Source organism: Onychostoma macrolepis, chromosome 20 (genome assembly GCF_012432095.1).
Source record: "Onychostoma macrolepis isolate SWU-2019 chromosome 20, ASM1243209v1, whole genome shotgun sequence".
NCBI classification, from domain to species: Eukaryota; Metazoa; Chordata; class Actinopteri; order Cypriniformes; family Cyprinidae; genus Onychostoma; species Onychostoma macrolepis.
Window position 1 is genome coordinate 11,238,388 of NC_081174.1, and position 13,515 is coordinate 11,251,902.

Here is a 13,515-nt window from a genome sequence, read left to right on the forward strand (position 1 = left end):
ACACCAACGGGTGATAACGTTATAATTATTTTAACAGTCCACACTTTAAATTTGGACATATTTAGATTGGCTGTCAATGTGTTAATCTTCCATCAGACTGAAAAAATCTCTCTGAAAGTGTTTCCAATGATATTACTTTTCTGTATTGTTATTAGCTGTGGTGTGAATGCACAATTTTCTTAGACTGAGATCAATTTTTAAAACTTTATTGGGAAATGTATTGTTTTTGGTGTGACCAATCCTAGCAATGAGATAAATGAAACTAAATAAATAGCAATAACTTTATGTTTATGTGTTTTGAAAGTTGTCAGGGGCCCTAACAGCATCCAAAGTCTGCTTCTATTCTGGGTTTAGGGTCCGAGCGGCACTCGAGGCTCTCTTGACGGGCCATTTAACAGCAGCCAAGTGAACACAAGAAGCTCATCATGAATGGAGAAGCGGGCACACCTCCTCAACCCCATTGTCCCAACGTAAAAATCCACTTAGGCACCCGGCGGTAATCAATTTAGCCGCAGATGCGCGAGAATAAAAGATGAATGCGATCTGTAATCCGCAACACCTGCTCCGCCGCCGGATCGGTAACGGCACTCCAAACAAAGGCTCGAGCTGGAATTAAAGTGCTTAATTAAAAGGCCACTGATCAGTGCGCTATTTATAGGCGCACGGCGGGGAGACTCTCCTAGGTTATTTCGGTTTTAGCGAGTCGAAGGAAAACATCGTTCGCTCGTTTCATAAACACGGAGGCTGCCCTACTGCTCGCCGTTTCCCCATTTAAGACGAGCCCTGTCAGAGCTGCGCTGCTGTCTTGTCTTATCTTTTTTGAGGACTGGGAGACGTGCCTGGGTTCTCAATCTCGCGCTGACATTGCGCATGCGTGATCCGGCCGCGGCGCCGAGATGCAGCTGTGGGATGCGGAGAGGGGAGTCCCGACTCTGCGCGGTCGATGTTAACCTCTTTCTGGGTCCGAGCAAACGCAGCGGGTGGTCTGTTCCCTGGAGACCGCCTTGAGGAGGGAGGAGAGAGAGCGAGGGAGAGAAAAGAGGAGGCGCTCGTTACAACAGTCACCAACCTGTGGATGGTGGCGGCGCGTGCTGCGGATTAGAGACAGTCTCGCGCTGGGGTCAGTGCGCGCGAGCCGTCTCGAGGCGCGACGGTTGCTGCCAGGACCGCGAACACAAGTGCCAGACATGCGCTGCTTGTGAAGAAGAGCTCTGGCTGTATGAATGGCCCCGCTATGGAAGAAGTTCCGTTTCCCAGAGTCTGCACGCGGCGGAGGAAAAGTCGCTGCCTGGCCGGCGCGTGCGAGCGCGAGTTTGACTGCAAGGAGCTCGAGACTCTCTTCCAGAAGTACAACCTGAAGCTCGAGCAGACCGCGACGCTCAAAGCACTGGCCATCCTCATCCTCGCCGCGTCCGCGCTGGCGCTCGTGGAGCTGCTCTCCGCCGGCTCGCGCTTCACCGTGTCCAAGGGCTCGCACCCGGTCCACTGCGTCATCTTCACCTCACTCTTCATCGTCACCAACGTCAAATATCTGCAGGTCACGCAGCTGCAGCAGATCGCGCGGCTCGCGCTGCTCTTCAGCTTCACGTTCGCGTTGCTCTGTTGCCCGTTTCCTCTGGTGCTGGGTCACGGGACGCAGGGCGCGCAGGGGCCTGACGCACCGAGCGCTACACCTGAGCAAGGTGTCTGGCAGCTGATGCTCGTTACGTTCGTTGCCTACTCTCTGCTACCGGTCAGGACGCTCTTGGCGGTTTTGTTTGGCATCTTGGTGGCTGCTTCGCATTTCATTGTGACGGCGACATCGGTAACGGCGCGTGGACCTCGCGTGTGGACACCGGTAAGTTGTATCATTGCACGTTCCATCCCTAAAAAAAAAATCGCATTTATTGCTTTTGGCGTGTCCTATGCACTAGCGATTAGCGCGCTCGGTGGAGCATGAGGGCTGTGTGCGCACGCACTGCACGTGCACACAGGTGGCGTGAAGAGCGCGCAAAACCCAGTCTGACTTCAGCACCACTGAGGATGGACAGCTCCTAGAGAGAGCAGTCAGTCAGAAACCTATCAGAACTTATTTTATGAAAAATAAACCACAAAAATCAAACAGAAAGTCAGTTAGTGGTTAATTCAAAAATACGTGTACGTTTACAATTTAATCATTGTAGTTTAGCCAACAAAACATTAAATAATTATCTGAATTGTGTGCATTTTAAATGCCCATTTTGAATTACTTCCAACATTGATTTAAAAAACCAAAAACAACAACAAATGATATATATATATATATATATATATATATATATATTAATTTTATTAAGAATATCAGAACTGAAATTATTTGCATGTTTCAATAGCTTGCACAGCGTCTGTTTCAAAATTAGAGTAATAATACTATAAACTAAAAATGTGTTTTATCATCAGCTTTAGCAGTCAGTATTTTACTGTGAGATGACCTGCTATTTTATTTTCTGTCCTGACACAACAAATGACTCTAATACCCAATAGTGGAATAACCTTTGAATTACTTATTTATTTATTAATTACATGCTTGGCCAGTTGGAGATTTATGACAAATTATTTTCAAAATAAATAGAGCTTCAATGATAAAGCTTGAAATTGTTTTCATTTAAAGTTTTCCTCTAACTGGGACTATATTCCTTTTCCCCTTAAATTAATTTTCTTCCAGCCAGCATAACAGTGATACAATTAAGCAGAATCACATGCGCAAGAGTGCTGTTGTGCTAAATGTCAGGACAGCTTTGGCCATAAACACAAGGCTGCAGGTCTGATATTCAATACTACAGCACAACTGTTTTAAACAGTTCAGTATGTTTCAGACTAAAATTGGTCAGGAACAGAATACATGAGTGTTACAGAGATTTACCTTTACCACAAAATAAATGTTGTTTTACATTTAACATTAATGTACTGTTTGGGGTTTAACGTCTTCATGCAGACCTTTCAGACAGACCTGGAAAACCGCTTCTTTTTAGTTTCCATCTAGGTCATTTTCATAGCTCAAAAAATACCCCACATTTAAGCATCAGGCTGATATTTAAAGAGAAGGTTCACAAAAAAAAAAAAAAAATCCTGTCATCATTCATCCATATGTCGTTCCAAAACATTGACTTTTTTCTTCTATGGAAGATAAAATATATTTTAGAAAATGTCTGTACAATGGAAGTCAATGGTAACCAAAACTATTTGATTATCTACATTCTTCAAAATACTGTATCTTCTTCTGTGTTCCACAGAACAAATAAAGTGACACAGGTTCGGGATAACATGAGAGTAAATAATGACAGAACCTCAATTTTTGACACTCTTCTGTCAGCTGATTATGTTTGCTATGTGTTTTTGCTGAAGTGAAACTGATTCAAAACAGAAACAACATTACTGAAATAGATACCAATCACAGAGGGCTAAGGCTCCACTAACAGAAGCGAGATATGATTAGGTTAGAGAAACATAATTAAAGAAATTGACATGAAAATAAGAGGCTAATTTCAATTTCACTACTGTTATTGTTATACATACATCAGTGGTGTCTCTGAGACATTAAACAGCGTAAATCTAAACAGAACAAGAAAGATCAAATGAAAAGAGTGAGGCTGTAAACAGAGCAAGATATTAATATGGAGAGTGACCTTTCATTTAATCTGGAAATGACACATATCAGTTCAGTTTGTAACCTCTACACCTCTGATTTACTGAACGCCGTGACAGTTTCACATGTCTCGCTACATCCTCGCTGGATGCTAAATGATGTTTGTGACAAACGCTCACACAGGAATTGCAGCTTCCGTCATCAAAAACCAAACCTGTGAGAACAGGGACTAGATTTGGTGACCTACTAAGCCTTGATTTCATTAAAAAGACTGGTAGAGTGCCTAAAATCCAATCAAAACGCTCCAAAAACCTTAAGCAAAGAGGATCGACATAAACTCATTAAAAACACCTGATCTAAAAATATCAGCATGCCACTTCACATTAAAACAGCAGCATCGCACAGCACACAGTATATACAGTATTTCATTATTGCTCTCCAAACTTCAAGAGCACTTCACATCTAGACACAAGTGTCACTGTCCACACGCTGAGTTAATGAGGTTTCTTTCTACAACCACTCACTCAGACTGTCACAGCGTAACCTTGATACACATCACACATTATATACAGGACGGTCAGCCATCTATAAGTCAATAACATGACTTTAAATCCTTGATCAATGATAACCAATCGATAGCGGAAACCAATTATCAAACTGGCCACTATGGAAGATTTTTTCCACCACTGGATAAAAAATAAATAAATAAAAACGGTAATTGTGTGACTTTTTAGCTCACAGTTCTGACTCAAATCTGAGGAGTATTGTGAGATATAAACTTAGAATTGTGAAATATAAATGCAGAATTGCAAGATATAAACAAAATTGTCAGATATAAACTCAGAATTGCAAAATGAATTGTGAGATATAAACTCAGAATTGCAAAACAGAATTGTGAGATATAAACTCAGAATTGCAAGATATAAATGCAGAATTGTCAGATATAAACTCAGAATTGCAAGATATAAACAAAATTGTCAGATATAAACTCAGAATTGCAAGATATAAATGCAGAATTGTCAGATATAAACTCAGAACTGCAAGATATAAACAAAATTGTGAGATATAAACTCAGAACTGCAAGATATAAACAAAATTGTGAGATATAAACTCAGAATTGTAAGATATAAACAAAATTGTCAGATATAAACTCAGAATTGCAAGATATAAACAAAATTGTCAGATATAAACTCAGAATTGCAAGATATAAACAAAATTGTCAGATATAAACTCAGAATTGTAAGATATAAACAAAATTGTCAGATATAAACTCAGAATTGCAAGATATAAATGCAGAATTGTCAGATATAAACTCAGAATTGCAAGATATAAACAAAATTGTCAGATATAAACTCAGAATTGCAAGATATAAATGCAGAATTGTGAGATATAAACTCAGAATTGCAAGATATAAATGCAGAATTGTCAGATATAAACTCAGAATTGCAAGATATAAATGCAGAATTGTCAGATATAAACTCAGAATTGTAAGATATAAACAAAATTGTCAGATATAAACTCAGAATTGCAAGATATAAATACAGAATTGTCAGATATAAACTCAGAATTGCAAGATATAAATGCAGAATTGTCAGATATAAACTCAGAATTGCAAGATATAAATGCAGAATTGTCAGATATAAACTCAGAATTGCAAGATATAAATGCAGAATTGTCAGATATAAACTCAGAATTGCAAGATATAAATGCAGAATTGTCAGATATAAACTCAGAATTGCAAGATATAAATGCAGAATTGTCAGATATAAACTCAGAATTGCAAGATATAAACAAAATTGTCAGATATAAACTCAGAATTGTAAGATATAAACAAAATTGTCAGATATAAACTCAGAATTGCAAGATATAAACAAAATTGTCAGATATAAACTCAGAATTGTAAGATATAAACAAAATTGTCAGATATAAACTCAGAATTGCAAGATATAAACAAAATTGTCAGATATAAACTCAGAATTGCAAGATATAAACAAAATTGTCAGATATAAACTCAGAATTGCAAGATATAAATGCAGAATTGTCAGATATAAACTCAGAATTGCAAGATATAAACAAAATTGTCAGATATAAACTCAGAATTGCAAGATATAAACAAAATTGTGAGATATAAACTCAGAATTGCAAGATATAAATGCAGAATTGTCAGATATAAACTCAGAATTGTAAGATATAAACAAAATTGTCAGATATAAACTCAGAATTGCAAGATATAAATGCAGAATTGTCAGATATAAACTCAGAATTGCAAGATATAAACAGAATTGTGAGATATAAACTCAGAATTGTAAGATATAAACAAAATTGTCAGATATAAACTCAGAATTGTAAGATATAAATACAGAATTGTGAGATATAAACTCAGAATTGCAAGATATAAATACAGAATTGTGAGATATAAACTCAGAATTGCAAGATATAAATACAGAATTGTGAGATATAAACTCAGATATAAATACAGAATTGTGAGATATAAACTCAGAATTGCAAGATATAAACAAAATTGTCAGATATAAACTCAGAATTGCAAGATATAAATACAGAATTGTGAGATATAAACTCAGAATTGCAAGATATAAATACAGAATTGTGAGATATAAACTCAGATATAAATACAGAATTGTGAGATATAAACTCAGAATTGCAAGATATAAACAGAATTGTCAGATATAAACTCAGAATTGCAAGATATAAACAAAATTGTGAGATATAAACTCAGAATTGCAAGATATAAATTCAGAATTGTCAGATATAAACTCAGAATTGCAAGATATAAACAAAATGGTCAGATATAAACTCAGAATTGCAAGATATAAACAAAATTGTCAGATATAAACTCAGAATTGTAAGATATAAACAAAATTGTGAGATATAAACTCAGAATTGCAAGATATAAACAAAATTGTCAGATATAAACTCAGAATTGCAAGATATAAATGCAGAATTGTCAGATATAAACTCAGAATTGCAAGATATAAACAAAATGGTCAGATATAAACTCAGAATTGCAAGATATAAACAAAATTGTGAGATATAAACTCAGAATTGCAAGATATAAATGCAGAATTGTAAGATATAAACTCAGAATTGCAAGATATAAACAAAATTGTCAGATATAAACTCAGAATTGTAAGATATAAACAAAATGGTCAGATATAAACTCAGAATTGCAAGATATAAACAAAATGGTCAGATATAAACTCAGAATTGCAAAACAGAATTTTGAGATATAAACTCAGAATTGCAAAACAGAATTGTGAGAAATAAATGCAGAAATATGAGATATAAACTCAGAATTGCAAGATATAAATGCAGAAATGTGAGATATAAACTCATAATTGCCAGATATAGTCTCAGAACTGTAAGATATAAACACACAATTCTGGGAATAAAAGTCTGAATTGTGAGATAAAAAGTCACCATTACCTTTTTTATTTTTTAATCTGTAGCAGAAGCAACAACAAAAAACTGAATTGCAAGATGTAAACTCAGAATTCTGAGAAAAAAAATGTGAGAAAGTTGGAATTCTGTGTTTATATCTTGAAATTCAGACTTCTAAAACCAGCAATTATTATAGAAAAAGTCAAAATTGCAAGTTTTATATCTCTGAATTCCCTTTTCTCAGAATTGCAAGGAAAAAAAGTCTGAATTGTGAAATAAACTCAGAATGGCAAGATATAATTGGAGAATTGCGAGGTATAAACTCAGAATTCTCAATTTTGAGAAGAAAAGTCTTCATTAAAGATATAAATTTCGCAATTGTCAGGATTGTGAGATAAAATATTTGCAATTATCTTTTTTTTTTTAAAACAACAACAACAACACTGAGGATGTTTACACTAGTGCATTTTATTTTTAAAACACATAACTTTTGCTACGGTTATGCCTGTCGTTTACCCTCGAAAACGGAGACTTTTAAAATGCTGCAGACCCTGTTTTAGTTTGAAAACTCTGGGGTTGCATTTCCGTGTAAACGGACCAAAACGGAGAATTTTGAAACCGATGGCATGGCTGCCCACATTCGTTTTGCATGTCCTTGACGACCGTGTAAACAATAACACCATGCTCATTGTTTTACTGGCACGAATGGTCATGTGACATGCGTTTTCGGTTGTGTAGTGTGAAAGCAGTGAAAACGTTAGTGTAGACGAGGATCATTTTCATTTTAAAACGCTGTTTTAGAACAAAAACACACTAGTGGAAACAAGGCCTGAGCTGCAAAATGTAAGCTCAGAATTCTGAGGGGGAAAAAAAGAAGGAAGGAAGCTTAAATTCTGAGTTTATATTCCTCATATTTCAACTCATATTTCTTTTTTTCTCAGAATTGCCTGGCAGAAACAGGCTTCCATAGGCTACATTGCTTATTAGCCTTGTTAGCTAATTTGTAAACCTCATAACCTTGCTAAGGATTTGCAATAATGTCACTGCTTTGCGCTATTTAGCAAATGGCCTTTACTTTCATTTACAAAGGGCCTGTTAAAAGAATACATAGACCAGTTGAAGGGATTCTGGGTAATCTAATTTTCTGTTGCTTTATGAATGAACAAAACAAAGCCTTTAATAGGTTCCCGTTTGAAGTGACGTGTCTCAAAAGCCAGGCAATTGCTGATTCTTTCAGTTTGATAGTTTCACTCTTTGCCCCCGTTTTTCATTCTCGTTCACACACACACACACACACACGCACACACACTTACTTACCAGAACGCCATTCCTAATCACTGAAAGTTCGTATTCAGTCGCCGACTGTTGTTTAAATGTCAAAATCCTTCAGCATGGTCTGATAAACAGAGATGGTCACACAAACCCTGTTATTTTTCTCTCTCTCTGTGTCCGTAGCTGGTAGCAAATGCAGTGTTGTTGGTCGGCGTGAATCTGTCGGGTGTGTTTGTGCGAGTCCTTACTGAGCGCGCCCAGAGGAAGGCCTTCCTACAGGCCAGAAACTGCATCCAACAGCGCCTGCAACTAGAGGACGAGAATGAGAAACAGGTCAGACTTTCACGACACGTGCACTGGCATACACGCAAACGAACAGCTGCATGCTTTCGATGAAATGATCAGCTGTTTCAAGTTAAAGTTGCCGTTTTGACAGGTAATTTACCTTGCAAGATTGCTTTCACAAGCCCCCCCCCGACTAGCTTAAAGGTCAAGCTTTCTATGCAAACATGTACTACCACACGCACACACAGATGCATGTATGCTAAGACACACAAAACAGTTGTGAGATCGGGTCTAAGGTCAGGTGCTTGACTTAGTTGGTATTCAGGCTGTATGCAACTTTAATGCCATTACAGCCCACCAAAAGCATCTCGGAAGAGGCTCTCGATGCTACTGAGTGTGAGTAATGGCTTAGCATTTTAATTCGGCATACTAGCTGCAAATGTAAACTTCATGAAGTCAACATGAAATCATTATAGATCCTTTTTAGTTTGCTGTATGCTTTATTGTGTATAATTTTTACAGTACATGTTTTTGCAAAAGAAAAATACAGCTTGACTCAAAGTTGAATTGGAATTTAAATTGGAATGACAGGAACTGGAATTCAATGAATTGCAATTAAACAGGTAATGGCTTTCTGGAAATCAAGTGTTCTTTTGTTTGGTCTTAAAGACCTACAGTACAGTGCAAAATTTGGGGTCAGTAATTTTTTTTTTAAGTATTTTTTGTTTTTATTATATACTTTATTCAGCAAGGATGCATTAAATTGATAAAAGGTGACAGTAAAGACATTGATACAAAAAATAAAATAAATGTTTTTGAACTTTCTATACCTCAAAAATGTTGAGAAGCACAACTGTTTTCAATGTTGATAAATTCCAAATTGTTCTTGCTATCTCAGATAAAATTTTAATTAATATCAGTAATTGAATTAGAATTTTAAAAGCATTTTTTCAGTTCATTTCTGAATGATGCAGACCATTGTTTTACACAATCTACAGCAAACCAATTTGATTCAATTTCCACCTCACATTTAATTTTTTGGAAATTTGTTCTAGAGTAAAATGAGTTGCGAATGAAATTCATGTTGAATTTAAAGTCAAACAAATGTTTTTTTTTTTTTTTTTTTTCTTTCCCCTTTTTTGGATTTAAAGCAGCCTTCTAAAAAAGGTTAATTAATAAAATTGGTAAAAAAAAATGGTATTTGTTTTTCTGGCAGCATAAATTTTAGGGCAGCATAACAAACAGTTAAGCCAAAGTCTGAATATATTAAACAACTTCCATGCCTCCGTCTAAATACACAGCAGCACCTCTACTGTATAAGCCCAATCCTGAATGAAACAGGACTTTCAATACTTAGAGCAAACTCTTTGCCATATCTGTTGGCGTATTTGCGGGATGGACATTTTTGGAAAAAAATTGCACACACAGCAGATTGTGGTGCACTTATTCAAAGATTATTTTGCAGCGGCAACCTACCGGAACAAGCCAGATCCACCATCCCACTTTATTTCTCAGTGAGACTGCTTCATCTTTCGCTGTCATTGTGGATTATATCAATGATAAAGAATGTGAATCAAATAGCAACATTAGCATAACTTATCTCCCTCGCTGAGCTCTGGGTAGATTGCAGTGGATAATTACTGAATGATTTATAAATGAAGTGGAGAGGGGCATAAGATGGAAAGATGCAAAACACACTCATACAAACTAAAGCGAAGAGGACACTTTCCCCTTGTTCCTTAGCGACTGAAAATTGGTTATAATTGTTTGCACATGACTCATCCACCTCCTACCCAACAAACTCCCTGAATAGAAGGTAACACCACCCACTCTATACATCACACCAAGCTGTACGGCACAACTCTCTCTCTGACACACAAACTCTCACACATGCATGTGCACTCATTGCAGAGTTATGGACCGGTCTGTCATCTTTCCATTTGGACATACAGATGATCTGTCATTTATGTGCACTAAAGTGCGCATTCAGCAAGAATGGCATATGTATTGATTTCAAAAGTTTGAGAGTTTCTTGCAAAGATTAATTAAATCACAAGGAGGGAGAATATTTCAGTAAAAAAAAAAATTTTTTTGATTAAATGGAAATTTTAAATGGAAAAGGGGAAGCTAGAGAAACAACCTCTATAACTTTTTTTGTGCTTTGAATAATAGTAAGTATTATTTATAATACTAACAATGCTAATACTATTATTACTACAACTACTACTATAATAATATACAGTGGTGGCCAAAATTATTGGAACACTTGGCATATTTAAGAGGTTTCAGTTGTTTTACAATACCCATAAAACGAACTATTGCTGGAACTACCTACAATGGAAGTAATCTGCTGGAACACTGAAAATGATGGACTAGCCTCCTCAAAGTCCGGACCTCAACCCCATTGAGCAAATTTGGGGCGAGTTGGAAAATAAACTGGACAGATCTATTGCACATTCAAAGGAAATGCCTTTGGCTTGAGTTTCAGAAGGCACTGGATAACATTAGTGTTGTCAGCTCTCAGGAAATATATTGACACTAAGCCAGAGAGATGTGCTGCTGTAATTGTTGCAAAAGGTGGACATACCAAATATTAAAGTTAAAAGTGGATAAAAAAACAGTACAACTCACTTCATCTGATATTTGTTGTGCTTAGAGTTATAATGAAGAGCGTAGAGCTTAATGTTATAATGAACATTATGAAATTAAATCATGTTTTGGAGGCAAACAAGGTTAATATTTTCAGATCTGTCAGGTGTTTTAATAATTTTGGCCAGATAGATAGATAGATAGATATTGTCATGCCTCTGGACTGTTTGTGTGTGTTTTTCTCCCCATGTGCTCCCCGTGACCCAGTTTCTCCCATGGTTGATCATATCATTTGGTTCAGGTGTGTCGTGTCAATTGACCTCATTTCCCCATGTATTTAAGTCCCAGTATGTGCTGTCTGTCTTTATCGGGTCTCAATCGTCATGTTCGTGTGTCACCAGCCATTCCTTGTGTGGATTTACCCTGTGTTTGGATTATATTAAAAACAGATCCATGTCTCCGTCGTTCCTTCTGGTACAGAGTGTGACCTGAAAAGAAATGTATTTGTGTGTTCCCCTCTGTTTGTTTTCCATGGTTTGTTCAGTGTTCTTTCCCCCGTTTTTCCTATGGATCCCTTCAACCCCTTATCCCACTGGAGCAGGGGGAAAGATTGCTCGAGGGCCATACCAGACTGTTCCTGGCCATTGCTTCACTTACCAGCTACCCGGACGACGCGCTCTGCATGTTCTATGAGGGCAACCTGAACCCCGCATGCAGAGCGCCGTCATCCAAAGATGGCCCTCGAGCAGATTTTGCCGTCTTTGTGGAGTGGATACTGGCAAGAAATCCATTCACCGTCTGTTCTGAGGATGATCTCACCAGTTCCACTCCGGACCCAGAGCCCAGCCCGCGGACAACGCCCACCACGAGGGGAAAAGCCGTGAACAGCGAGAGCATGGAGAGGAGCTCCGCCCACTGCACCATGGCTGAGGGTGAGCTTATTGTGGATCTGGGAATGTGGATTTATGGGCTGACCTTCCCTCTCTCTTCCCTCCTTCGTCAGAGCCCTCTGTCAGTCCTGTTCTCACGTCTGGCCCAGGGAGGGCCTCAGTTCCCGAGTTCAGCCCTGAGAGGGCTGCTGTTCCCGCGTCTTGCCCAGGGAGGACCTCAGAGCCCGAGTCTAGCCCAAGGAGGGCTCCTGTTTCCACGTCCAGCCCAGAGAGGGCTTCGGTTCCCACGTATGGCCCAGGGAGGGCCTCAGTTCCCGAGTCTCACCCAGATAAGTCTCCTGCTCCCACGTAAATCCCTGAGAAGGCTTCTGTTCCCACGTTCCGCCCAGAGAGGGCTCCTGCCCCCACATCAAGCCCTAAGAAGGCTCCTGCCTCGACGTCCAGCCCAGAGAGGGCTCCTGTTCCTAAATTAGGCCCAGTGAGGGCTTCTGTTCCTGAGTTTGGGCCAGAGAGGGCTCCCATTCCCGAGTCCAGCCCCGAGAGGGCTTGTGTCCCCGAGTCCAACACAGGGAGGGCTTCCGTTCCCAAGTTTGGCCAAGGAAGTGCTTTTGCTCCTGATTGCAGGCTCAAGAGCCCAGAGGCTCAAAAATGAACACCCACCCTTCTGCTCCTGCTTACTCCACCATTGTTGTCTGGCAGCCCCTCTGCTCACCCTCAGCCCACCATCTGTTCTGGGCGAGCACCGCGGGTCTGCCAATATCCATCGTCAGCGTGGCTGGAGAACCCCTTGCCTCCACCTCCAGCCTCTGAGTCCCGGACTCTGCCTCGGCCCGTTGACCCAGCGGCTCCACCATAGCTCCTGGATCCTACTCGTTACCCTGGCTCTTCGGCTCTCCGTCTCGGGCTCCTCCACCACCTGCTCCGCCGCTGTCGGTCGGCCCCTGGGGTCATCAGCCCTTCCTCCACCATGGCTCCTCCCTCTGTCAGGTCCACCGTGGGTCGCTGTTATGGCTGTGGCCTGGGTCCCACTTGGCTCCTACTGCTCCAAGTCCCTCCGGTCACCTCCCTGGCTCCTTCCACTGTCTGATCCACCCTGGCTCCTCCTGTCTCCTCCCTAGCTCCTCCCACCATCGTCTCCACCATGGACTCTGTCTGCCGGCCCCTCCCGGGTGTACGTCCTCCTCCCGAGCCTCCTCCCTATGTTGTTCCCACCCATACCTCCCTATGTTGTTCCTGCGGTGCGAGGACGCACCTTCCGGGAGGGGGGTGATATATCATGCCTCTGGACTGTTGTGTGTTTTTTTTCTCCCCATGTGCTCCCCGTGACCCGGTTTCTCCCATGGTTGATCATGTCATTTGGTTCAGGTGTGTCATGTCAATTGTCCTCATTTCCCCATGTATTTAAGTCCCAGTCTGTGCTGTCTGTCTTTGTTGGGTCTCAATCGTCATGTTCGTGTGTCACCAGCCACTCCTTGT

The 13,515-nt window shown here is 39.7% G+C and overlaps 1 protein-coding gene across 2 annotated transcripts in view; it reads left to right on the forward strand.

Annotated features, from left to right (window-relative positions):
• Positions 1-470: 470 nt before the first annotated feature.
• adcy1a (adenylate cyclase 1a) overlaps positions 471-13,515 on the forward strand; it is a 50,767-nt gene continuing 37,722 nt past the window's right edge. Inside the window, exons 1-2 of one of the 2 annotated variants that reach the window (XR_009267734.1) lie at positions 471-1,837; positions 8,459-8,608. Coding sequence is in view for 1 of the 2 variants with exons in the window: in XM_058757047.1 (XP_058613030.1) it covers positions 1,220-1,837; positions 8,459-8,608 (768 nt within the window). In the remaining variant the exon portion in view is untranslated. The remainder of the gene's footprint in view (positions 1,838-8,458; positions 8,609-13,515) is intronic. The other variant, XM_058757047.1, reaches the window with a different exon arrangement.